This window comes from Styela clava, chromosome 7, assembly GCF_964204865.1.
Source record: "Styela clava chromosome 7, kaStyClav1.hap1.2, whole genome shotgun sequence".
Taxonomy (NCBI): Eukaryota; Metazoa; Chordata; class Ascidiacea; order Stolidobranchia; family Styelidae; genus Styela; species Styela clava.
Genome location: NC_135256.1, coordinates 12,605,831 through 12,632,499, shown reverse-complemented (window position 1 = coordinate 12,632,499; position 26,669 = coordinate 12,605,831). Strand labels below are relative to the sequence as shown.

Below are 26,669 nucleotides of genomic sequence, written 5' to 3'. Positions count from 1 at the left end.
ATTTGTCTGAACTCAATCTCCATTTTCACTCATGGTCCCGGCCTAACCAACCCTCGAGTTTAATGATTTAATCAAGTAGCACACATCCGATGGACAAAGTGAGCCCTGCCAGTAAAGAACATACAAAAGTTTGGTTATTTTGTCTTTATTTTTTTTTTTTTCGTTTGAATCGTTAGCGTACGGAAATAAATAAACAAAATGCACTTCTGCGCCAACAAATAATAAAAAAAAACATCGAAAAACAGAATGATAATGAAAATAATAAATGATCGCCATGGCAAAGACGGACATATAAAATGAATAAACATGAAATTGCGATCTGAAAACGTTGAAAACCAATCATAGAAGCTAGTGATAATAAACTACAATATCGTAAAGTATCTCCATTGTTGTAAGAAGTGTATTTGAGGTCAAGGCAAAAAACACACAACGCACGAAAAAAGCTAAATAGAAAATAATTTAAATTTTGTACATAACACTTTTCCGGAATCGTAGCAAAAAGTACCGCATATAGAATACCGAAAAAAGGATAAAACTAAAAGACTGGCGCAACAAAAAGGGCAAGGACGATAGGCAAGTGTAATTGACCGTTATTTTCCGCAAACCCCAACTAGGAAAGTTAATACAGGATAATTCTAATACAAAGGTTTGCAAAAATTTCTGATTCGTCACTTTAATATATATGGAAATTACATCATTTTGATTACATCAATAGCAAATTTATCATAAAAAGTTCATCATTTTTATGTTTCATCGAGCATGACGTATCGTAACACCTCTGCAATTAGGCAATCAAAAAGGCGAACAATAATCACATTAGCATAATACGTATATACTTAGCCAAATCAGTGGCATGTTTATGGACATAAAGAAAAAAATAATTTTCAAAGAAAAAAAGAGAAAACAAGATGGAACTTTTTATTCAGACAAGAAAACAAATATGGTGTTGTTCTAGCTCTTAAAATAACAGCATCAGACCCGAATGACGTAAAAACCAGGATTTATTTTCGTGTCTGATATTGCTCACTGCAGTGCTATGTGAACTTAGTACATTTACTGGCATATATTATTGTTGAAAAACGAAGGAAATCAAACGTGATTATTTACCCGTACATGTGGAACACCAGCCTCAAATAACTACTATATGACTCACGGAAGAATGTGTTTTCAAGACTTACAAAACTAAAAAAAAAAATCGGTTGTCAAAATTTTGTCAAAATATTCGAATAATTTAGTCTAGATTTTGTTCTATTTGAATATTTTAGTGTTTAAAACCGTTCGAATACATAGCATATCCATATACTTTAGTCATATTTGTGGTAAACCACAAGTTATTTAAGGCTGGGGCAGTCCAATATAAAAGATCAATATCCTATAATTGTTATTCAATGAAATATGCATAGAAAAATAAATAAGAATCTTGAAATCAACTCAGTAATAACATTTAAATTTGAAAACAAAATTAAAGTGAATTTTCAATAAATTCAATACAATCGTAATAAAGTAAAATAAAAGCGAAATAAAATTCGCGGTTAAATGAAATAGTGTTATTAATTTGTACACCTTGTTATTAACAAATAAACATTAAAATGAAAATATAAGCGAGGCAAAATAATGAAAATCGCAATACTGTTCATAAAATTCGATCAAAATTGTTCATTAGAGTATGGTGATCATTTGTAATCCATGCTAAATTCAGATCGGTTTTGACAGGACTTTGCAGCAAGTTATCTCCGTCCCTACAAATACAACTTTTACATTTGTTTGAGGCAGTAGAATTTAAAACCATTTCTGATGGATGATAATTCATTGTTAAATCAACCTAAATTGTTGCATCCACTAAAATAGCCAAGTATGGTCCTAAGGTTCTGTTACATTCACCTTGTGACTAAACATCGACAACTTTAACAGTTTTTCCGGAACCATTACCAGAACCCAGTAGAAATAGTTCAGTATTTGTCGCTGACTGTTTTGATGTCGTTGGGTCGGGCTGCTGTTTGGTTGTGGTCGTTGTACTAGAACATGTTGTGATGTCGGACTGTGTCAATGCTGCTGTTACGCGGGGATCACCGTCCGGAAAATGAACGGAAGATCGTTCGGATGATGGCGTAGGAGAACCGGATGATTGTTGTGAATGGTAGCCCTCAGACGGAGAATCAAATTCATTGTTAACTGAGGTTTCGGGATTATTCAGGTCTGTATTATCAGAATGCCTCCTACTAGATTCAGTATTATTCGAAGCTTCATCAGAGTTTTCGGCCATTTCTGCGTTTCTGTGAGCAGATTTTGGAACGTCATTATCGGGAGAACAAAATTCGTTTTCTGCCGAATACGTAGGCGCCGTTTCGCGACGTCGCCTTCTCGGAGACGATCTATGTTGCTGTGTTTCCGCGGAAGATCTCTCTCGTGATTTTTGTTGTTTTCTTTTCGATTCTCCGTCTCGTTTGTGATCTCGTCTAGGGGCTATATCTCTCCCAAAAAGCGTTTTGAGTCCTGGTGGGAGATCAAGCAAAACGTCTTTGTTGTAACTTGGGTCAGATGCTGCGTGTCTGTGCCGATACAAAACACTGTATAGAGGTGCAGTTCCAAAAGAAAGATTTCCGTTCGAGGTAGTTTCACTCGGTGGAGATAGTTTACGCAAGAGGGCGGCTTGAAGATACATGTGCTGCCACTAAGAAAGAAAAGACGAGAATTTAATAAATGAATGCATTTTTGTCTCCCCCGACTTGGAAAAATCAAATTTATCTGCAATATATCATACAATTTTTTTGATATGGGGTATTCCACATCTTCTCCCAAACAAGACAAGAAGTCACTGAGTTATGGAGCTAATCGATTTTTGAACACCTTGGCAAAATTAATTGAAGCAATGGTGGGAAGGCGCCCATGACGTCAAAACCGATATTTCTAATCTAACACTTTCGATAACAACCGTTAATGTTCAAAATATTGTTGAAATTATTCAATGCGGCGAGTTACCTTTAACATAATCTGTGCTTGAGTCTTTATACTTTGTTCCTCGCGAGTTAAAGTGGAAGTAGACGACGGACTCGTACATGACTGAGAATGAGAATGGGAACCGGGTGCGTTTTCATCTGAATCCATCCCATTGGTTCTTTCGTTGGTTGGAGACGATTGTGTCTGCAGAAAAAATAAAGATGATTAGATATTGAAGTTATCGTTTTGTCACAACTATATATATTATACGAGAAAGCTATGCTATGGTACGCGAAACCAATGGATTCGAAGCTCTACATCTAAATTAGGCCCGCAACCCCTGTATTGAAGATCACTGGCATGGGTCAAGGAAAGCGGTTTTATCGGTTTTTCGTTTTCCCTGAGGAATGCTCGTTTATTCCTGATGATGGCGCAATTTGATCACTAATAAACTCGTGAAAGGTATATTTTGAACATAACAATCTGAATAATATTTCAAATTTTGATATAGTTCTGTAAGAGGCCTTGTTATATTAAAAAAACGCTTAAAACGAATCTGATTTAAAATAACATTAAAATAACAATCAAATATCAAAATAAAAAATTCAAGTTGGCACAAACGGTATTTCGGAAACCTCTTGCCACAAACATCACCACAATCCTACTGATAGCATTATAAGGAGAAAAATTCCTCAAATACCCTTAACATGGAAATAGTCCTTGTCGGGGGACCGGATAATTATTTCAAGTGGCAAGGTCAATTTCGCTTCTTAGTAACAGCCATAACATGGCATTTCCATTTCATAGGATATTTATCATCAAACTATATTCGGCCGTTTATCCAAAATGCTTTGAAATGACGTTTAGCATTCACGACGTTTGTTTCTTTGTGGTTAGCGCTACGACGAAGACGCTGGCGGCTAACAAATTCAATTTTCTCATGTGTGCATTCTTTCCCAAACTTTATCTAATTTCGTCTCCGAGGCGAGCAAAATATGCAGCTTGCGTCTTGTTAAAAAGCCGCAGGCGAAAAATGAAGCGTGTTTTTTCGCATTTTTTCCGTATCGCTCCGATAGACCGTGGCCAGATAGCTTACGTAAGGCGATTTCTGGTAATTTTCCATTGCTATTTGAGATACTATCGCGCTGTGGCGGTTTTTCTTCGAATCACACAGGGCTTTGTATCCGACGATTTATTCTAATTAAAAGCGAAATACCGACGATACATGAATGCCTTCTTAGCAGGCATATTTCATCTATTATTAGAATGTTACATACCAATTCTGAATCATAAAAAATAGAAACTTATTAATAATCATCCGATTTATGTCATAAAATAACTAGGCGAGGCGTTTTGTTAATAAAGTATTCATTCATATACGTATGTATGATATTCATTTACGTAAAAAGTTTTTAAACTTGTTTCCGTAGAGAAAAAATTACATCATTCATTTTTGATATCAGCCAATTTCGTTTGAAAAATGACCGATTATTTTTATTTCATAATTTAATTTGCTAAATACCTGGACAATGGAATCATCCAATTCGCTTTCTGCTTGTATTCTCGCTTGTACAGTCGTTGATAACATTTCTAATAGTGGAGATAATTCTTCAACATACTGATCGACTTTCTGTTTTTCTGAGAGTTTTTCCTAAAAATTCAATTTAACAAAATGATAAAATGATGAATTTTTTTATTGAAAAATCCATATAAAAATGGATGATTGAACAAATAATCCCTTACCTTCAAAGATGAAACATTAGCTTGCATCCGTTCTAATGAAGAAGACAGTAATGATATATCCTCCTGTTGTTCTAAAATTCTATCTTTAGATTCGTCTAATTGTTCTTTTAGGATTCGTTCTTGTGTTTGTAGATCTTGCACTAAATCAAAAATAATAGATTTAGCGAAATTCATGTCAAGAATCATATTTTTATGTTGTTGTAGGCCATCGATAATTATTTGTATGTACGGTACAAACTCCAAAACGTGGTATGGAAACAAATAATAGGCAAATTTCTGATGTGAACCATAGTTACATGTTTTTAAGTAGTTTCCCACAGTTTTCAGCATTCTATCAGATTTCTGTGTAATTATGTCATTCTTACTCATTTTTTTACACTGACTACTATGTTTACAAAGCCATTTAGGCACTTGTAAAAGACGAACAACAAATTTTTCAACCTCCAATTAAATTAAGTGAAAGTGAAATTTATATTGATGCCACTGGAACGGTTTCAATTAAATCCTTTGCCTTATAAAAAAAAAAGTTTTCTATAGTACAGTAAACTTAAAAAAAACAAATTCTAGTTTACGCACCTATGACCTTATACATCATTATATCGCTTGACGAAGCGGACTGTGCGTCTTTGTTAGTTGATTGCAAGGTTTCTACCAGTTCTGTCAGAGTAGCGATGCGTTCTGAAAACAGAAAATACATGAAGAAACATTGAATTTGAATATTCAAAGATAATAATAAATATAAAATTCACCCAATTGATACCGCCCATTTGCATATGTATATTCGAAAAGGACTATGAACAACTCGAATTCTTTCTTTTGTAAACACAACAAAGAAATTTAAGTACTTTAAACTAGTCAGCAATGTATTAGAAGACACTGAAATTTAAGCACTTTAAAAATGAATTTATTTACCATCGAGAACGAAGGGATATTACTGTAAACATAAAATAGATTTTGAGTTAAATAATAAGAATTTGTCAAACTTGATAAGAGATTAATTGGTCACATATTTTGGATTGGCAACAGCCCATTCATTCGAGCTAATCCGCTACAGAATTTCAGCTTGGAATTTCGTTCGCGCGTGACGTCATAAAGTTAAAGAGAGTAATGATGTATTTCTTTATTGATACCACTCCGCCGCATTCCATTCACTCTTGCGCCCAGCGCTCGCGAAAATATGCCAATTGGATCACGTGAAATTATATACAAACAACCATGAGCATTTAAAAAATACGTCTACAAGTTCGATTTATCCTTATATAATGCAAGGCCGAATATATGAAATCAGTGCTATACGTGCTTATAGACCAGTACCATTTCGAGTGTTGTTTTCTGGGCTCTGTAATTCCACTTTACTATATATGAATATTCTTCCCATACTATATATAAAATTAGATTATAAAATATTTTTGTGGGCAAAACATTCTTATGAATACCTCGTTATTGCGATAGTCTCATTGAGACTTAATAAGAGCGCGACCTTCGATGAAAAAATGAAGATTTCTTCAAATACCATATTAACAAGCATGCTACTTGTCGTATGACGCATATTGCTTCGTCTAATGACTGACGCATCATGCTACACGACATTCCGATATGTTTATGAGCGATTTCACTACTCGTTGGTATTCGATAATCACTATTAAATTATGTTAGTTACAAGCAGTAATTTTGCGCCCAGTCCAGATCTAAACAACTCCGCCATTTTGAAAATTTCAAAGGCGTATTCAGACGAACGGCTGGAAATTTTTTGATATGATCTTCCATCAATGCCTGCATTTTACGCTATCTCAGTGACTCTGCCATCTATTCCGCAATAAACCAGCGGTGATGTCAATTGAAAATTACAACCAAATTTATCGGCGCTCCAGAAGTGTGTGTACCAATATGGAGTTTACTAATTTTGTTCGCCTACTTTACATCAAGTTGTATAAAGTGACTAAAACCTATGGGCAGGGGGTATATTTACTTAGGTAACACAGACAGTCCCTGACTCCTAATAGAACTAAAATAAGGAAACCCGGAATAAAATTATGACCTAACCCTGACCTGGTACACACACTATGGGAGTACCAATTTACCATTGTCGCATTCTACCTAACTTGATCGCCGTGCGTAAATCATTAACATAATATTTAGGCGATATTATATAGATATATATATTTACAAAGTTTCGCGGATTCACGTTTTTCATATGAGTTAAGGAAATGCCATTATACTTGTCAATTGGGGAAAATAGGCTAATCCAATTGCAAACAACGTTCCAAGCCACTTAAAAGGCGGATGTCGCGTGCCAACTTTAACCCCGTAACATTTATTTTCATTTTACAATCTTTAGTGAGAGGTTTGGTATTCGTTTCAGGAGTGCTGTTGCAATCGCAAATATCGGAATTGATAGAAAACAGTACTATGCTGATTCCTTATCCACAGTTTACCCCGTCAAAATTCAACACAAATTTGAACTTCCGGAATGTTAGTGAGGTAAATTAATGATGAATGTTATGTTGCATTCGTAAAATTTGAAAGTGGAAAAATGTAAACGAAAAAAGGGTGAAATTCAGTTTGACGTCAATATTATCAGAAGTTATTTTACGCTGTCAATTATATCATGATATAACGATGATCTATCAGACTGCACGCGATAACCGCATGGCCCCCCAGTGTAACAATTTTCATACCCGAATAAAGTTCAAAATATCATATCCCCCAACAAGGAAATGCTTAAAACTTAATTTGAACTATAGGCTATATATGGTCAACACCTTACTGGACGTTATTAGGAATTAGTATTAACATTAATTAAAGCGTCTTATATCCCTTAATTCTTTCGAAATGAGCCTCACAGTTCCGTCACGGAAGGTTAAAGTTCAAGTTTCTGAAACTTCCATCTGCGGAGGCGTTGTTAACGTAACCTATGCGTCAGTGTATGGGTAAATTTGGGTGTTGTGATTTCCCATATAAACCATGACGTGAATCTTATTTCATTTGGGTGGGAAGTTCATTCCGACGAAATATAATAATAGATTCATCTTGTATTTATATTTCTTTCAAACATTTGTTGGAAAATTTGGAAAAAATTTCAGAACGCAAAGTCAAACTTTGTGAAAAGTCAAAATTTGTGTGGGGTAACGGAAACGTTTCTAACACGAAGGAATGAATCGTAGATATTTCCCCGTCTTCCTAATAAGGACATTACTTGCGTGACGACAAAAACATACGATATGTCTAGGTAGGGAATTCAAAATGGAAAGAGTAATAATAGCTGATTAAATATAACACATGCGACACTCACGCGATGCGACGCCTACGCCCAGTGTGCCTAGTTTGTTTGGCATAAAAAAACAAAATGTAATCCATGATTTTGGAGATTTAAAATTTGCTTAATAGAAAACACTTTACCTCGTAATATTTCGTTTTCTTGGTTCGTTTGTTTGATTGTAGCTTCCAATTGATTTCTCAATGCATCTTCCATTTTTTCACTTTTTGCAACAGAGGTGCGGAGAGCTTCATATTCTTCAGTTACACGCAGAAGATCTTTTTCAACCTGTAATTGAAATGTTCTTAATAGATTATCAGTCTTAATGTCTAATTAACTTATTTAAAGAAGAGGACCGAAAGAAGATTTGATTCGGTGTCTTGGCCATTCTTCATATTGATATTGCATTCTGTCTGAGTTATCAGTACTGTCGGTTTTCAGAAAAAATCGACTTCATGATTACATTTTTGAGGTTTCGTTTATTTTACCTTGAACCAATTACACAGACAATACATGAAAGATCCAGACATATCTGTCTGCATCGCTGAGATATGCATAACAGTGGTTTTTTGTGTTCATTATATAAACTACACTAAATGCTCCGATCTGATGATATCTCTAAAATTTGAAGGTTTTGGTCGATTTTGCGACCTTATCCTTGTGCGTAATTGCGTTTATGATGAGACGTTGCACGAGATAATGCGAGGGATTCAAAATCGTTGCTTCGCGGCTTAGCAAGATAGATATAAAGTTTTAAGCATTGCCGAGGGGCGCAGACGACAGGACAGATAAAATATTAAGAACACGGTTCAATATGCCTGTTTGCTGGCTGTAATTCTTAACTGTCATAGTATAAACGCCTGGCATGCTTACATGCGGCGAGATGGTTAAAAAAAATACGTATAGTTTAGAAAATATTTCTTGCAGTATTGTGAGCGTGACGATTTTCTGGTATTTTGAAGGTCACCAAAACCGCCACCGAAGTCAGCTATCCCGTCTGAAATTATATTTTTAAAATTATAGGTATATTAAAAAAACGAGTACCCAAGCTCGAATGTATTGAATAATTGGTATTACATAATATCTTCTTAGCGCCAAGAAGCGAAGAAGCAGTGATTTAGGGACGATAATGAACATAAACAATGATACACTAATTCATTATAAATCCACCTGGAATGCGAAAAGGTAATTCCACTTATACCTAACGACCGGTCAAGTCCTATCTATTATACAACGGCAGACGACAATCGTCCGAAGACAAAAGCACTTTAACCAAAAGTAATTATTCCAAAGTAAATAAGGCATTATGATTGATGGGCAATACTGAAACTGCTAAATCTCCACTGCTCGGTCAAATAGCGATATAACATTAAATTTGACTCCGGGTAATGCCGATTGGTGTTCAATCTATTACAAAAGTACGAAATGCACGAAAAACATTTTAATTGTAGTGTAGAAAACATTACAGCATTCACCACCTGAGTGTTTTGTGGGAATATGAGAATGGAATGCAGAAAAACAATTTTCTGGGTGACGTATTCGCTTAAAGCCTTAAAGCAACAATGACTAAACATGCTGCGGCTCAAAGGTTGTGATTGGCTACCAATGGCATTATACAGTAAATACTAGGAATTGCGTACAAACAAACATATTTCTTACAAAAAGATTTGAAAAGACAAGTTTGCACTTTTTATTTTCGTAAGCAAACGTTATTAGAAGTACCTGGGAAATTAAGGTACTCAACTAGACACCAAATGATGTACTTAAAATGCTATACCATACTGAATATATCACAATTTCTCCCAACTTAGCGAATTAAATGTGACATTAAGTATGATAAATCTGATTTGAATATATACTCTTATCAGCATAAAGGTATAGGAATTTTTCAATAGGTTTGCTCTTTTCACCGCAATTGTTATAATAAAAGTTGAATACAGTCTGACCCACGAATGAACCATGGGATTTAATATTTTACATGGAATTTGGCCAAATATGTGATATTTGATACTTATGAAAAATATTCGAAATATTCGGTTGAAATAGATTTCGTGTATGGTAGCACAATTATAAGCCTAAATATGGACAAGTGAAGGGAGTATTTAAATCATGTTTTGGCCCCTATTTCAATATCTTATTATTTAATTTTTCATTACCAATAAATTAGTCCATGGAAATTTAAACCTAACCTAATTTGAAATTCAGTTTTATCACTCATTCGCACACCTAGATCTCATACATATAATGATATAAACTATTTCAAAAGTAAATAAATACTAAGTGATTACATTTTACATCATATCTGATAAATATTTAAACGGCTTTTTCAAACGATAAACCCGCAGGGAGGGAACCTACTTCTTAGCGTGTGGTGAATCGACCTTTCGATCCTATAGGGGCAACTGTCACCACAACTAAGATTCACACTGATATAAGGTTTCACTGTATGGCTGAGTATAATACTACCTCAATCCGTATTTTATGATTGAAACTAGTTTCAAATTTGCAAAAATAGAATCTGGTTATTTTGCCAAGAGTTATTTAAAGACACCGCTAGGTAACCATAGAACCCGGACCTTGCTCTAAAATGAAACACGAGTATTCAACGAGGGTTTATTTTCTACTCTTCACGCATGAATAAACAAGTAACAGAAGTTTCTTCTGATCCAACTACTATTTAATGGAAAGTGAATGGTGATGTTATTTATCCAGAATCGAAATATTACGGTGGTCAAACGGTATTACCAGTTTGAATAATTATGTTGCCCCGCAATTAAATATGACTACCTAATATTTGACGAATGAAATATGAAAATGATTTAGTGCCCAATAAGGTAAATAGTTTGAGTTTTATATCGTGTGATTAACTGCGGCGGTATTTCGTTTGCTCATGTGTGCGAATGACTAACATTGGGTCCGCCCATCTGGCTTTAATACGCCTCAATTGAATGACTTGTCCTCGCGACCGAAACTTGGACAAATATCGCCTAAAACATTTGATTTATCAAGTCGGGACAAAGTCCATTCGCTAAAATGAACAAGGAATGCAAGTTAATCCACATGATGTTCTGCATTTTTGTAATGTTTGAAAACAATATTCGCAAAAATAGTAAACATTTTCAAATTACGTTCAACATTTCAAGATAGCCTACCGCTCTATCAACTTAAGCGTGGAAAAGTTTAAAAGAGTCAAATTAATGAATGAAAATTACTATTATGAAATTGGAGAATATATATTGTTTTCTACAATAATTGCAAATACAAAAAGCATGTTCAACTTACCGTTTGGAACTTTATTAATTTTTGTGTCGCTGTTTGAAGTTGTAACCTCAAACTGTCATTTTCAGACATGATTCGTTCCAGACAGTCGGCACTGCTGTTGGGTCTACTATTTCCCGTGCTGCTACTGCTTCCGCTTGTATTACTGAAATTTTTGCTGTTTCTTTTAGCGCGTCTTGCAATCCGACTACCACCAGAAGATGTGCTGGCATTGCTGTTAACGCTATCACTCTTTCCAATTGAGTATCCGCTAGACTTTCCCGTTCCAGTGGGAGAGGTAGATTGTTGTTGTTTTTGCGGAGTCATGTTCGAATGCTGATGATGTATTTGTGATGAAGCCATAACATCTCGCCTTGCTGCTTCATATCGTACGGGTGGCTGTGTTTGTTGCTGGATCGAGACAGGCGTCCCAATTACATTAGTATTTACAGTCCCATTACCGGCGAAGGCCTGAATGTCTGCGTGTTGGGGTGGTGCTGCCACATACCCGTTAGCGCTTCCACTTCTTTTAAATTGCGGTTGGTGATGTTGTTGGGGAGCTTCGGAATAAACCTAAAACACATTATTTTATGTTTTAGTGTCGTTCATTTCAGATTATATTTCTGAGGTATTATCTTTATAGCAGTATTTTTTCTTTACCTGTAAAGCTGCGTTGTTACCGCTATTCGTAGTTGATGTTGTGGCTGTGGGTATCGACATTTCATGTGTGAAACCGAAAAACGGAGTCCCGTGAATTGGCGTCCCAGCCGACATCGGATACGAAGAGAAGTTTGTCATATGAGCATTTGTTGAAATTGCGGGCGAAGTCAAACCACCAACTGTGCCTTTTTGTGAGCCCCTGCAACAATAGAAATTTTATTTACCACATGAAAATAATACCAAATAATACATTTTACGCTACCCTGTTACGCATATGCTGAATAACTAATCAAAATGTATAGATACATACCCATACTCCATTTTCTTTCGACTAACTTGTCCAGTCAAAGATAGAGAATTCGGCCTCTGTGGTTGATGAGTGTCGTCAACACTACCTTGTGGATAAGGTGGCGGCGGTCCCCTCGGTTGACCCGCTGCTTGTGTAATTTGGGCCATTTGTGAAGGAACTTGTGGATGAGGAGGCGGTGAGTGTCTTTGAGACATCTGATGGTGTCCGATAGGGTTAGTCGGTACCGTAGCGTAGTATGGTCCGTGTGGATTGTTTCCTTGTGTCATAGTTTGTTGCGGTAATCCTCCCATTCCAGATGGCGTCAATACCATGCTTGATAAATGAGGCACGTTATGGTGTGACTGTGGATACTGCTGTTGTTGTGTATTAATAATGTTTCCTATTTCACCCAGATTTGAGTTAGATACATTAAGCTGTGATATATCCTTTTTCCTATTGTCTTCGTTTAACGAAATCTGAAATTTAAAAAAAAATAAACATTATATGACGAAGTAAAAAATATATATATCATGATTGAGGCAATAACGGTTTATGCAATAGTGACATTAAACACAAAATTTTAACCTCACAGCTTTGTGTGTATATTCTTTCCCTAAATGACAGCCCCAACTTCTTCTTAAAATTGGTGTATAAATTCGAAAAGCAAAACAAACATTTTTATTTTTTTAATAACGAACTTAAGTTCACCGAATAATTGCTGAAGATCGCTATCCCATCGGACATCTCCGGCTTCAGGCACGTTTTTTTTATTTACAGTCAATTGGCAAATTATCATTCCACATCCGATACCAACTTACCAAATTTAGAAACTGAAATTTCAATATTAAAATACATCTCCTGCCTAAGATCTATTGATAGGACTAAAATCTATGGATAATAAACTATAGAAATAGTTCCATATGTTTCAGATTATAGACGAAGAGATACCGCGATCTATAATCCAAATAAACTCTAAGTTTCGCTTCTGTAAAATGACCACCTTTCAAGTCTAAACTGTCAATTATAGCTAATGGCAGGAAACTCATTTATTGGAATTTTAGGATTTTGATGTTTTAAAGAAACCCCTAAGATATGATAAGACAAAAAGGAATTTCCTGCGATCGCTAACGATGTTTCACTATCTTATCTAATCTGATCAAATCTCACAAACTTTCGACGGCCCGGCTCCATTCTTTCCGGAATTGTATACGATTATATAATATATATATACATATTCGAAGTGGCTAGGTATGAATGTAAATAATCGTTCTCTATCTATTGTGATGACTGATGAGTATGGATTCTTTTATTCAAAACGCATTTTTTAGTCGTACGTGAACAACTATAAAATATACAGGCAAAATTTAATATATTTCCGATTAGTTGAATTACCTACTTATATAGATTAAAATATTTGATAATATTTAAAACATACATGTGACCAATCTTTAGATCATATTGTCACGAAACAGCGGTTATTCGCGGAAAATCGTTAACGATCGATAGACGACCACAAGTCATTTCGCTGAGACAATTGGTCTTCTATTCTATAATTTCTCACTGTTTAAGTATTACGTGTATAGAACATAAATACTTGTGTAATGCTAACTTATACTTTCTGCATTCTTATATATATATTCTAGTTGGATTGGCGAGTGCTCCTTGTATATACTGACTCTTATGATTTTAATATTCTTCAATTTAATTTATTACCCAAATATATATATATATATATTAATACAACCTTGAATTGGTAACAGGAACATTTCACAAAGGAGTGTACAAAAATTGAACTAATAAATAACAACATTTCACAAGCCAATCGACTTCATAGCCTAAAACCTTATACGCTCCTTCTACAGACTGCACCAAATAGTCAATGACTTCAATTTACAGCTTATCGATGCAAGTCAAAACGGTTATTTGTAAAAAGCCTCGGGCGATTTAATAAGCTCACACGATAACTCGAAAAACGACGCTAAATACCTCATCCGACAGTAAAAGACGAAATATCGGTGGCTCAATTTGTGGAATGCGAAATCCGCCATTGTTTATGATCCAAAGTTCGACATTCAACTCCAAAAGGTGATGGTAAAAATATTATATCGAAATCAATAAATAAAAACGTTCGTGTTCTAGATTAATACTATGATATATGCCATATAATCAGATCCAAAAAACATTCTACCTGTCTTTTTGCAAGCTTAATTTTTTACATTGCTTATGGAATACTTTTACAAGTTACATGTATTTTCCAATTTTCTTGCCTCAAATTGGTATTACTTTTTTTAAGTCCAATAAAAATTTAAGGCGCCAACCAATCTATTGCATCACATTCCGAGCAAATGAAAGGCGCGATTGAGGTCGCCATTAACAAATTAAACTCAATTATAAGTTAAAAGTCTCGTTCTTCAGACGAAAATATTTTGCTTCTTTACGGATTAAAATGCCAATGTGAGAATTATAGATTTCAAAAACAGCCTCGGGATTAAAAAATAGACCGTAATAAAGCACAAGAATTAAAATAATAATAAAAACAAAGATATTACAAATGATACGGAAAGACCATCGGTTTACTAACTTGCTAATAATGAGTCCCAGAGAGAATATATTCTATACAGAACGACCAGCAATGATGAAATACTGTACCGTTCATACAATATAATGAAATATTATGAACATAAAAATATTACCATATTCGTACGAAGCGTATCATAAACAATAACACCTGTCTTTCACTGCGGTTAGACTTGATAAGAAGAATTACTAACTGTCAGCACTCGGCACGTCTACAATATAAAATCTAGTCAATCTAAATCTACCAGATATTTATATATTAACCGAACGTTGAACCTCAACCGACCATAAACACACTTCCACTCCCAACGATTTATAGATGGAACTATACCATTTTAATGAACACCCACCTAGTAAAATAGTTCATGGCCCCATTAGCCGATTCAAAATGCCAAAGTTCAAAGGCTAAACTATGATAAGAAACAGAGATGGACTGACGAAAATATCTATATTATACTAAGCAGGCCACCGGGATGGACAACCTTGTAATATGCTCACAAGCATTCATTTCGGAATTAATCAGATAGGCAATGGATTAATTTATTCAAAGCAAAATTAGCGAACCAAACAAAACAAATCTATAAGGAAATTGACATTTTATGAATCGATTATATGTATTTGACATAAGATCGATTTATCAATAATAAAGGCAAAAAGGGACGATTCAAAGACAACATCAATAAGGACAGCTGCATTTCTTTGATGAAAATATATTCAACTTCCATTTAGACTTCGGAAAAAAAAACTAATATATTGAAATTGAACAACGCTTCTTCTAACGCAGACTCACTCCAATGTTTGAGATAATTTCAAAAATGCGACACAATGTATCAGCAAACAATTTACGCACACAGCGAATCGATGACGTCTTTGCTAGCAAATTCTACAAAAAAGGGATTTGTGTTTTGACTTAGCTTTTGTCCTGTGGAAATCGGGAAATGTATTTATTGGCGCCTATTTAGAACATTAATAGACTGATACGATGTACGTAAATATGATGGAAATAGATTTAAATCTGATAAAATACAATGTGGGCACTAAATGTCTTTTCCTTAAAGATTGAGAAATCCTTACTTACTTATAAAGTACAAACTCTAAGATATTTTTTACACTTTGATATTCTCCAAACCAGACGACGATGAAAATGCACGTCAATAAAAACTAAAAGGGTAGAAATGCGGTTGAAACAGCTGGCTTGGAAAGTATTTACGAAAGCAATGTGGGCACCGTTCAAAGCAAGAGTAGATTTTGGCAACAGCGTAGTTTTTACACGCTGAGTGCTCGAAAACGAAATAAAAAAAAGTGAAAACCAGTTATTGCGTTTGAGTTAACATGTTATATAATACAATTATTCTATATACTAAAGTGAAATAATGTAAGTTGAAAAGTAGCGACAATTGAATATTTCGATAATAAATCCGACATTTGGCCCCCAAAGCGTATTTTGTCGTTGCTGATATCTGTTTGTGGTTTTATGTTACAAAATTAATTTACCTTAAATGATTTGTTAAATTCAAATTACATTCAAATCAGCACCGTTTGCAGCAATGGCACAAAGTAAGGAGTTTTATACATATTTTCAAGCAAATTTCTCCCCCTCCAATCCCAGCAAATCCTAATATACACAGTAAGTATAGTATTGATTTATGAATGCACACTTATTCATCCATATTCTGTAAAATATATTCTTATACAACGCAAATTTTTCTATCTTAAACCTCACCCTCTCAATTTATTTGATGGGAAATCGAAATAAACTTGACACGACTTGACTAAACACACAAATGAAAAATCCTGAAATAAGCCGTAATTGAAAGAAAAAATAACTTTGTTCGAAGGCAATAAATAAACAGAATGTACAATAGGAACGACTGTTTTAATTTCCTTCCCATTGATCGTGACTGCGCAGAGGGAAATAAAACGAGGTCAATCGTTTGATTCACTGTAATAAAAATTGCGATAAACCTACTAGAATTTACTGAATAGAACCACTTCCAAGTACAAGCAACGTCAGTTGATAGAACGCAAGGGGCCCGAGCAATCATGTTTGGCAATAAATGGCAAATTCTTGCATATAACTCAGAATCAACATTTTTTATAAGTCCTGCTTGGAACCTTAATAAATTACACCTGTGTCGTGTATCCAATATTATAGATCCTACACTTCTAAAGTCGTGGAACACGCGTTTAGTTTTGCATGGGATTGCAATAGATAGAAAAAGATAAATCTTACCACAATAGGCTATCCTTCTGATAGTGATTCTAAAAACATCTGACTTCTCATCAACAAACTAATGACTCATAAAAGAATGAAGCCCCACAATGACATTTTAACAATGGTGCACATAAAATTCATTCTCATTTAATTCTAGTTTACAGTGATAATATTAAGCAATAAACCCAATTAGTGCGTTAAATCGGTTCATTATGGAAAGGCGATAAGTCGTTTTATTGGGGTTCATGAAAAGACATGAAGATTGATGTGCAGAATTTTTTACGAGTACGTTCAACTACATTTTTTGCAAATGAACAAAACTTTGATTTATTTTAATTCGATAAATCATCAATATAACGTTATGGAGATAACTCATTTACTGAAAATTCCATAAAAAAGAAATGAATACGTAAACTGAATCATGAGTTAAACATGTAGTATAGAGAATAGAAACACAGTTCTTTTATCATAAACAATGAATCACCGAGCTACAGCGTAATCTCGCTCGGACAAAAGATTTCTCATACCAAGGTAAAGAATTCCGTCATAACAAAATACTTTATCTAATAATTTTATTCGAAACTTGCATACACATGGAATTTTGACTAACAATATCAGTCACGTATAACATGTAAGTCCGTTAACACGCCGCGGCGAAAACAACATTTTCCCAGAACTTTTGAATTCCGGAGTTTCAAAGTAAATAGGCCGCTCGCTTTTTCAACCATGGAGAATCATCAATTCGATAAGCTGGTTTAACTTGATTACTGAGACAGATTAAAAGATGCCCTACATGGTTTTGACTAATTTATTCACTTCAAAATACTCTTTTCTCCTTAATCGTACTTTTAAACGATTATGACTAAATACGTGAGCAAAGTAGCATATAAAGAGTTGCCCTCTCAACGGCTGATAAATTTTCGTTTCGAAGCTTTTACAAATTTAATTACGTAACGCTGTGTTAAATTAGATTTTTACGTGGGAACGTAAGTTGCGTCAGTTGCTATGAATTCTAAGCATACGCTATACTTCCTCGTCGAAATAAAGCTCCAAAAAACTGCCTTTGTCGCCAAAATAAAGGTAAAAAAAACGAGTAAACCAACAAGAAATTGTGGGCTAAATATTAGAAAACAAGTGTAATAAAATGACTAATGGGATAGCTATTCTACAATTCAATTATGATATCATCAAAATGCTACTTTACAACATAATATTAGATGATTCAGAAGATAACCATAATTTACTATCGTTTAAAAACATGTCAGTAATTTGAAGACGCCATATTCTATATTTTACCTTCTGCTACTATTCAATGTTTTAATAATAAAATAAACCTTCTCAATTTTTTTTACTTATGAATTATATTGATATCATTAACACACTCCACCCTCTACATAAATTGCACCTACTGAGGCCTCGAAAGTACCATAAAACAAAATCAACCGCCGCGTATCGCTTCGGTGCGAAGACTGACTTTCGCAGCCTTCACGCTATGAAAACGAATACTCCTTTATTTCCATTTTTTAACAGTTAACTTGACGAAGTTTACGGTTGATTAAAATACGCCGTGATCCGAATCGTTTACAAAGAAACGGTTAACCTACGGTTTAAGCCTAGCGATACGGAGACAAATTCCGTCTCGGCACGCGGACTGTGACACTCTCCCTGACTTTCTTTAAAGTAGATTAGGTTTCTCCCCACTCGTTTATTCGCATTTCTCTCCTTATGTTAACTGTTTTCAGCGAAAAAAATGTCGACCGCAAAATGTGGCTTTTGGCTGAGCGTAATTCACGTGCGCATCACAGCAGTAACTCTTGGGAATGAATAAAAACGAAGGATCGCGACGAATACGTCCACAGCCGCGTATAATCAAAATCAAAAACTTAAATTGGGTACTGAGAATCTGAATAATTTCACATTCACAATTTGTTTCTGATTATTTACTTCGATTCCGGGCGTAAACGATGAAACATTTCCAAACAACGAGTTATACGGTAAAGTTATAAGAATCTATGAAATTTCTTTCAAGTGGGGTAATATAGCGATACCAACAACACAACGCTAAATCATAATCGTCGCCGTAAAAAGAACAAACAATCCACTCGACGTCACCACGAAATAGTTTTCGCTAATGTATTACCATTTCAACGTTATTTAAATCCATGACGTCACTGGGTAGTTGTTTTTACAAGGGGTTCGTGAGTCATTCGCAAAACATTTTTTCAGGTGCGTTCTATCCGATTTATACATCCATATCCTCCTGGTCCTCGATGTAAATCAACTATCGTTAGATTTGCATTCGAGGCATATTTCATACATATCATTTACTGTTTATTCATAACATTATTAGAATATTAATTCAAACGTATTGCTGAATGTATTCTTTGTCAAGGCATAACCCCACAATACACACAATTCAATTCTTATTCATATTTACATTAATAACATAATATGATATGTGTGACCTTGGCTATGAAAACATTGTTCACTTTTAATGGTATGTCAAGAATATACCGTTGAGTCACACCATCAGTCAAATTTATAGGTATATTATATAATTTTATTCAACCAGTTAATTTGAAGTTTTGTTTACATATGGTCTTAATTCTCACTGTTGCTTCAAACGAACACGCAATTGAAAGGTGGCAAGTATTATTTCTCAATAGTCCATATTGTGATTATCAAGATTATCATACATAACATAATTATAGTCTGATGAGAGATATCAACAACACTGACATATATTCAAATTCATTGCATCCTGCATTATTTTTAGTGTCTATATATGCTGAAATACAAATCGTTTCGAAGATCTTTCACAGCTCTATGGGAGGTAACATTGATAGTATTGAAAACACATAGCTCGTAGAGACGGCGTTGCTCATATTACTAAAGATTGATTTTAAATCGGTAGTTGCTAGTCATGTAGTAGAATCTGAAGGAAGTACAAATTTTCGACCTTTCGTAAATAAAATGCACTAATATGTAGCCATCCGGAAGGGACTTTGTTGCTACACCATATTGCGGTCGCGCAATAGGTGCAACACCCATCATTTTTAATGTCAATAAACACTTCAGGCATTTCGATAAAGTAGACTTACTTTTATAAAAGCAGAACGGATAACCTAATTTATGAAAATAAACTAACATTTCCTGATCGCGACATTGTACATTAGGGCGTTTTCTGGGAGGATTAAAACAAATCGAATGTTGGAATCGATACAATATTCATAGATTTATAGTGAAATGGGGATTGGCTTTGATTTCAGAAACATTTCAAATATCTTCGTTTGAAAGTTTGGAGTAAAGTCACCACCCGGCATTTGTGCTAATAAAATATAAGATTAAAATACTGCGCACTTTCGAATCAATGTCCTGAAGATATTTTTGTCGTAAAAGTTCCCCGAGATTATTACATTTAGAGGTTCTTTCGAAATGATTCGGCCTCTGACCATTCTTTGAGAAACATAAAACGTTCAGAATACAGATTGTAATCGAAGTTCTCGAATTGAATTGAAATTCTCTATTAAATTGGAGAACGTTTATTCCTTACGTGGATATTTTGATGCGTAAAATCTAATCGGACCTTCCTCAAAAAAACGTGACAATATCACGGATAAGAAACATGTTTGTGGTTTAAAGTCGCCCCTGGCTAATCCGCTTCGACGAAGACATTTTCTTGTGATTCTGGAAGCCGTAATTTTATAAAAATGTAATGTATGTTAAAAAATTTGAACAGAATGGTTTTAGTAAAATCACATAAGTCTTTAAAATATTGAAAATCTGAGTTTGAAAAATAAATAGAAATATTTTATTACATTATTTTTTATTTTATGTTGTGGTGTATATTTTTATGCTTATTTAAAGTCGAGGTGAAATATTACAGTGGACATTATTTATTTTTATTTTGGAAGTTGCAATGTACACTTACCTCCGGATGGAATCTGAGATATCAAGCGGAAGAAAGCAGCCGCATATTTGGCTTAAAACATGTTAAAACAGGGTTGTAGCGTAAAATAATTACGTTATTCGAAACCCTGAACATGTAATTAGAAAAACAAACAGTTTATAAAATGGCTGAGACAGGAAATACTGCTTCAAAGGAGAAATGAAATTTTCAATATTTTAGGTAAATACTATTTATTATTCCCTCGCATTTGAATAAGATTTGGAATTGACTATCTGTTGATTAATACAACAACATTCTAGAAATATAAGGCTCATTTCAGTGTCAAGTTTTATGTAATTGATATGCTTTGTTGTAATATCATACTGGCATTACATCTGAATCGGGAAAAAATATAAATAGCTTGAATATTTGTATAATAGATAAAATTTTTGTATTCAAACCTATTGCCTTAAAATTCAATATCATTTATCAGTAATTTGTATAAATTTATTTTTAGCCAAAAAAAAAAAGTAAAAGTTTAAAATTTGGTATAAATCATGATTTAAATGCATAAATTACATATTAAAAAATAAAAAGGTAATTTTAATTTTCTGTAATTTAATAGAAAGCTCCTTTAAAGTTTTTCTAAATTCACAAGAAATATTTTTGTTTATTATTTTATTAATTCATATAAGAAATCATTAAAGATTAAAAATATATTGGTGATAAATTTCATTTTAGTATATAATTACCACGAACTTGAATTTGTAATCACAAAAACATTTTTGTAACATCAGCCACGTTTCATCGGCGCGCTTTATCAATGGCCCATGTCCAACTTTGTGTGTAATTCAACAAATATTTTCTTGTTTAAAAAATAATTAAAACAAAACGCAAACGCTTGAAGTGCATTCTTGTTTAGTAGACAAAAGTTGTTTGTGAAATTTCAGCACGATTTAAGAATTTTAAGGTCTGATGGCTTCGCAAAACCAAAACAACCTGATAACAGTAAGACTATGCTATTAGTGAAAATTAAGCATGGAACTTGGTTAAGAAGGTATTTTGGATACGTTTTTTTTTCGGATCATGTTTGCCCTGCATAATACATGTAAGCATTGCTCTATAAATCGCAACCTTTGGAATGTAACTTAGTCGATGATGTAATGCCTCAAAATGGCGACGCTGCAGACATTACATAGCCTTCTGCAGAAAATGGGGTCTGCATACGTTGTGGGTGACTTATTGAGGAATGTGGGGTTTGACAATTCAAGCCCCGTAAAATTCAAAAATGTATCGGTCAAACCTCAAATTTGATGTATTTTACGATAAGCCTATATTATTGAGGCTTTTAACCCACATTAACATACCAGCCCAGACAAAAATTTAATGAATGAATGAGATAACAGCTTATTGAATCTTTAAAATATGACATCTGAAATATTTTACACATAGTACCAAGCAAGTGTAATATTGAGCGGTTTGAATTATTCTTAAACTAATAATATTATAAGGATATATTTGCGTATCAGTACCTTTAATAACCTAAACAATGTATGTCCCAATATCTTTCTAATTTTGCATATATTTATATTGAGTTGTTTTATTACACATCCTACTCGGGAAATAAACCGTCTTACATAATGATATATAATATATTTTTTGTTTCATATTGTTGTTACTAAAATACTGTTTTAATGTACGCTTGTCAACTGTCGTTGTTCCTAAAGAATTTCACAAATATGTGTTAGAATCCATCTGGTAACCACGAATGGAACGTAGCATTCGATTAGCAACACACTGCGAAATTGAAAAATTCGTTTGATCTCGGTTTCAATTACATCCTTCTGCGAGATTAAATACTTACTAATTTTTACGTGGAACGACGCTGTAACAAACAAACATTGATTGTTGTTACGAAGCGTAGTTTTGCCGCACCTATAAAACGCCGCTAAAATAACTAACACTTGACGATTAAACGACTATATTTTCGAAAATCCCATTTTTGATTATACCCATATGAAAATATGTTATTGATTACAATATTTAACCCAACAAAATTTTAATTATTATTCCAATTTGCAAGAATCTAGGCTAACAAACATTTCGACACATTTTACTCTATGTTCCTTTTGCTGTATGGGAATGACTTTTGAAGCCAAAACAAAGACGTTTTCAACAGCTTCACATATAGGCAAATGCGAGTCTCGCTCGATTAAAAACACCTTCGACGCTTAACCACTGTATACACATAAACCCTGTGAGCGAGAGTATTGTACGATACATTTTCATTTTAAAAAATAGTAAATTGGATTCGCAGACAAAATACGAACAAAGGTTATGATGTATTTGGATAACGAGATAGTCAAAACAAACTACTTTATTATCATGCTTCATTATAAACAAGTCAAATTATATCGTTTCAGTTAAGTACAATCATGTGCGAAATATATACTACGCGACACAGAGACCACGCTTGGCCACATACGCTTTTCTCATTAAGCCCTGCGGAATTTGCCATTGTGGTTTTTAATGTTATTGGTTTTGATAGATAGACGTGATTCACTGCCGCAGAAGGATTCTTTGTTTTATCCATCTTCCAAACTAAATAGCGGATTACCACAATACAATGGATGCTTGTTTAAATTTTTATCTTCATCACTTCAGGGCTTATAATCACTACGTATCTAAATAAATTCGTTATCGCGAGGTAAACTTGAAATGTAAACTCAACATTTACGTGTTGTCGCATACTTGTATTGCCGATAGTATCTTATCGCACTAACTGCACTTTTTAGGCAAGGAAGAAGGCATGGACGATCATTATTATGGTACGGATCGCATCAGTATCAAATAGCAAAGTTTTGCAAATAATTGCAGATTTGGCAAAATCAAGATTCCAATATAAAAACAAAATAAATCAGAAATAGGCCCGACTATTTTTGTAATTGAACCAACCTGGGTGTTACAGAAGATAAAATGAAACGATAGGATAAACTACGATTCCCACAATAATATTTGTTATCGTGTTAAATGCCTATCCATACTTCTTCAACTGAAATATCCACCGACAATGATATAAAATAAAATAATAAAACTCACCTGAAAATAATTATTATCTCCTGCTGATGAACTATGTGATAGAGATCCAGGTTTGTCAGATGCCAAAGAGCTGCTACTCAAGGTGCTGGCATCGCTCCTCTTTCTGGGTGCACCAATAACTTGAAAAGAGTCCGGTCCTAATCCCAGATCCGTGGTCGCCCGTCTTTGAAAAACATGCTGTGTGGTTGCCTCATCAGCGTAATGAAGAGACCGTGATCTCATTATAGAAGCAGCGTTTTTGCCTCGTCTCCTTCCAGCTTTATTAGCGGCTAATTTAGCCTTACGATCTGTATACAAAAATTCCTCACCAGCACTGTTTGATTTTGGGTGACCGTATAACTGCTGCTTTGATGAAGCAGGCGAGGGAAAATTGGCGCGAACAAAGCTCGTAGATGCCGACGTCAATATTTGATGTCCGTCTTCATTTTTTGATATCTCCGAGGTCAGTTCGTTCGAACCGAGTTTATTAACCGGCAATTGTGATGGCACTACTGGTTTATTCGAAAATTCCTTACGTAAACGGGATATCAATCCCGACGCACTTGGTAGTGCCGTTCGTGGAGCGGGAGGATGGGGAGAAGGGTAATTTATATTTGATATGTGCGGGGAAACTGATTCCGCAGACCGTGAGCTTGGGTTTAAGAAAGGATGTGCCTGTGGTAGTTCTATCACTGGTGATTCGTCGCTCAACGCTCTTCTTGGTGGGGTTTTCGCGTACTGGGGTACTTGCTGTTTGGTTTTTGTTAAAGGTGAATTTCCACCACCCCGTGCTGGACTAGATCCGTTAGGGGCCTCATGATTCAGCGCGTTACCATTGTTTTTGTTCCCATGCGCGCGACAATACGACTGTTCCGCCATTAAATGCTGCAAAACGCCGCCGCCAGACATTCTCCGTCGATGACGCTCGGCTGTCGAAGATTTTCCTGTCGCGTTTTTTCAGTCTATTCTCCCTTCAGTAGGGAATTTCGACGAGAATACAAACAAAATGTATAATCCCAACTCAGTGCAAATATTCCATAATAGATGTTTTTGTTTTTGTGATATATCACATTCACCTGGCTTTTAAACAGTGTTAACGTATTGATAATGTTACGCTTTAGTGTATAAGCTATATATTATATATCTAAAAAGTAGAAATATAAAAAAATAATGAGTCATTTATTATCTTGAATAATTGCCCTGAATGATATTTCAAGTCAGTAATATATATTAGTATCTCTTTTTCGTGAAAAACAGCTTAAAACCCACTTGTAAAAGATTCGAACTTGTATACATTTCTACGTGAATCTAACGAAAATTTCAATCCATCTGCTACAAGGTCTTTCTTCCTTTTAACTTAGACTCCTGAAAGTAAACATACTCTACTCCACATAGCGTGAATATCGGTAGAGAGTTCAAAATAATCACGAGTTTAACGGATGTAGAGCAAATAGCAACGTTGCGAGTTGTTTACCAACTTAGTACAACTGCATGCATGCTACCTATGCCGTACAATCATCCACAGAAATTCCGAGACAAATTGAGATTCTTGACTATTAAAAATATTCAATTTATGTTAATATTATACATCAAATGTCACATAGTTCATTTCTGAGTAAATTAATATCTTGGATATTTGTTTTCCCACAATTATTTATAATGAATCACAGAAATGCGCCAAAATAAACGAAAATTTCCATAGTCAGCGACTCCAAATTGCTCGGATCAATTCATAAATAAGATACGGAATTTGACCCAAGGAAACTGAAACGAGAATTTGCGTGTTTGAGATTTTATCTTATTTCTCATTAAAAGAACTAATTTGTCGTGTCTGATATGCGGTTTAAAGTCGTGTAGTTCGCAAACTAAAAAATTACAAAAAGGAAGATTATTTGACTTGTCTCGAGTTTATAAGCGATCGTTCAACTCAGGCACAATGGGCCGACTTTCCTCCTTGGCAACGCCTGGTCAGAAAACATTTGAACTATGCGGGATATCTAGAAGCCGTCTTGAATCTCCGCACCTTGTACTAGTCCAATTACTATAAATTCTTGTTGGTCTTATGGTTTCTCAAAAATACCCTTTAAAATATTTAACTTCGGTTTCGAATTGGAGTCAAATATTTGTCCCTAATAAAGTCTAGTTTGCTTTAACCCCAACGAAGCCTCTATACAGCAATTTACAAATGAGAGCAATTACGTCGCTTTCGGTAAAACCGCGGCGCCAGCTCAACCTAAATTCCAAGCAATTCTGAAATTGAAGTAAAATTAGAAAGGAAATGAAGAAACATAATTGGCGTAAGATTGATTTAACCACAAATATCTGGCTTAGGTGGGTATTACTTCTTCAGTTGATGGGCTAAAAATTAAATAAATCTGCACTTGGTATTGATACTTGGATGAACAGTTAAATAATACATTTCTATAAAATAACAATTGATGTATCATGTGTTATAAAATTTATTTTATTAGTTGCATAACTACTAGGTATACAGAGGATATTCCCACATTAACATAAACACTCGTCAACTGTATCATCATTATAAGTAGGCTAACCCGCCAATTTGGATAGCAACGTTTATGCGCAAAATCAACGCAGCTCTCAAACCAACCTATTAATCAGCCAAGTAAGCATGCTCTTGATACTCCACTGATATTCACTGCTATTCCGACCACATTCGAAGTAATCTCAACGTAACGTCTCGCCACATAATACGGGACGCCGTTCTGACGATATTAAATATTAATATCGAATTCAAAACATGGCT

At 34.5% G+C, this 26,669-nt stretch overlaps 1 protein-coding gene across 2 annotated transcripts; it reads right to left on the bottom strand.

Annotated features, from left to right (window-relative positions):
- Window positions 1–135: 135 nt before the first annotated feature.
- Window positions 136–25,046, bottom strand: LOC120327689 (uncharacterized). Of its 2 annotated transcripts, none has more exons than XM_039394032.2 (10): window positions 23,924–25,046; window positions 12,165–12,619; window positions 11,855–12,053; window positions 11,219–11,767; window positions 8,080–8,224; window positions 5,257–5,358; window positions 4,681–4,820; window positions 4,460–4,588; window positions 2,980–3,141; window positions 136–2,671 (listed from the first exon to the last, which is right to left on the bottom strand). In XM_039394032.2, exons 1-10 carry the CDS (start codon window positions 24,809–24,811, stop codon window positions 1,889–1,891), a joined length of 3,552 nt encoding a protein of 1,183 aa, XP_039249966.2. In that variant the 5' UTR covers window positions 24,812–25,046; the 3' UTR covers window positions 136–1,888. The 2 variants fall into 2 exon arrangements, with proteins under 2 accessions (XP_039249966.2, XP_039249967.2); XM_039394033.2 differs by lacking the exon at window positions 23,924–25,046 and adding an exon at window positions 12,852–12,902.
- Between the last annotated feature and the right edge of the window lie 1,623 nt (window positions 25,047–26,669).

Bases quoted from the DNA above. Each gene is read 5' to 3' on its own strand.
- LOC120327689 (XM_039394032.2), bottom strand. From the start codon at position 24,811: ATGTCTGGCGGCGGCGTTTTGCAGCATTTAATGGCGGAACAGTCGTAT. The intron at 5,359-8,079 runs GTAAAGTGTTTT...TTCTGTTTTCAG, and splicing joins AGAAAACGAAATATTACGAG to AACGCATCGCTACTCTGACA. The intron at 4,821-5,256 runs GTGCGTAAACTA...TTTTTGATTTAG, and splicing joins AATGATGTATAAGGTCATAG to TGCAAGATCTACAAACACAA.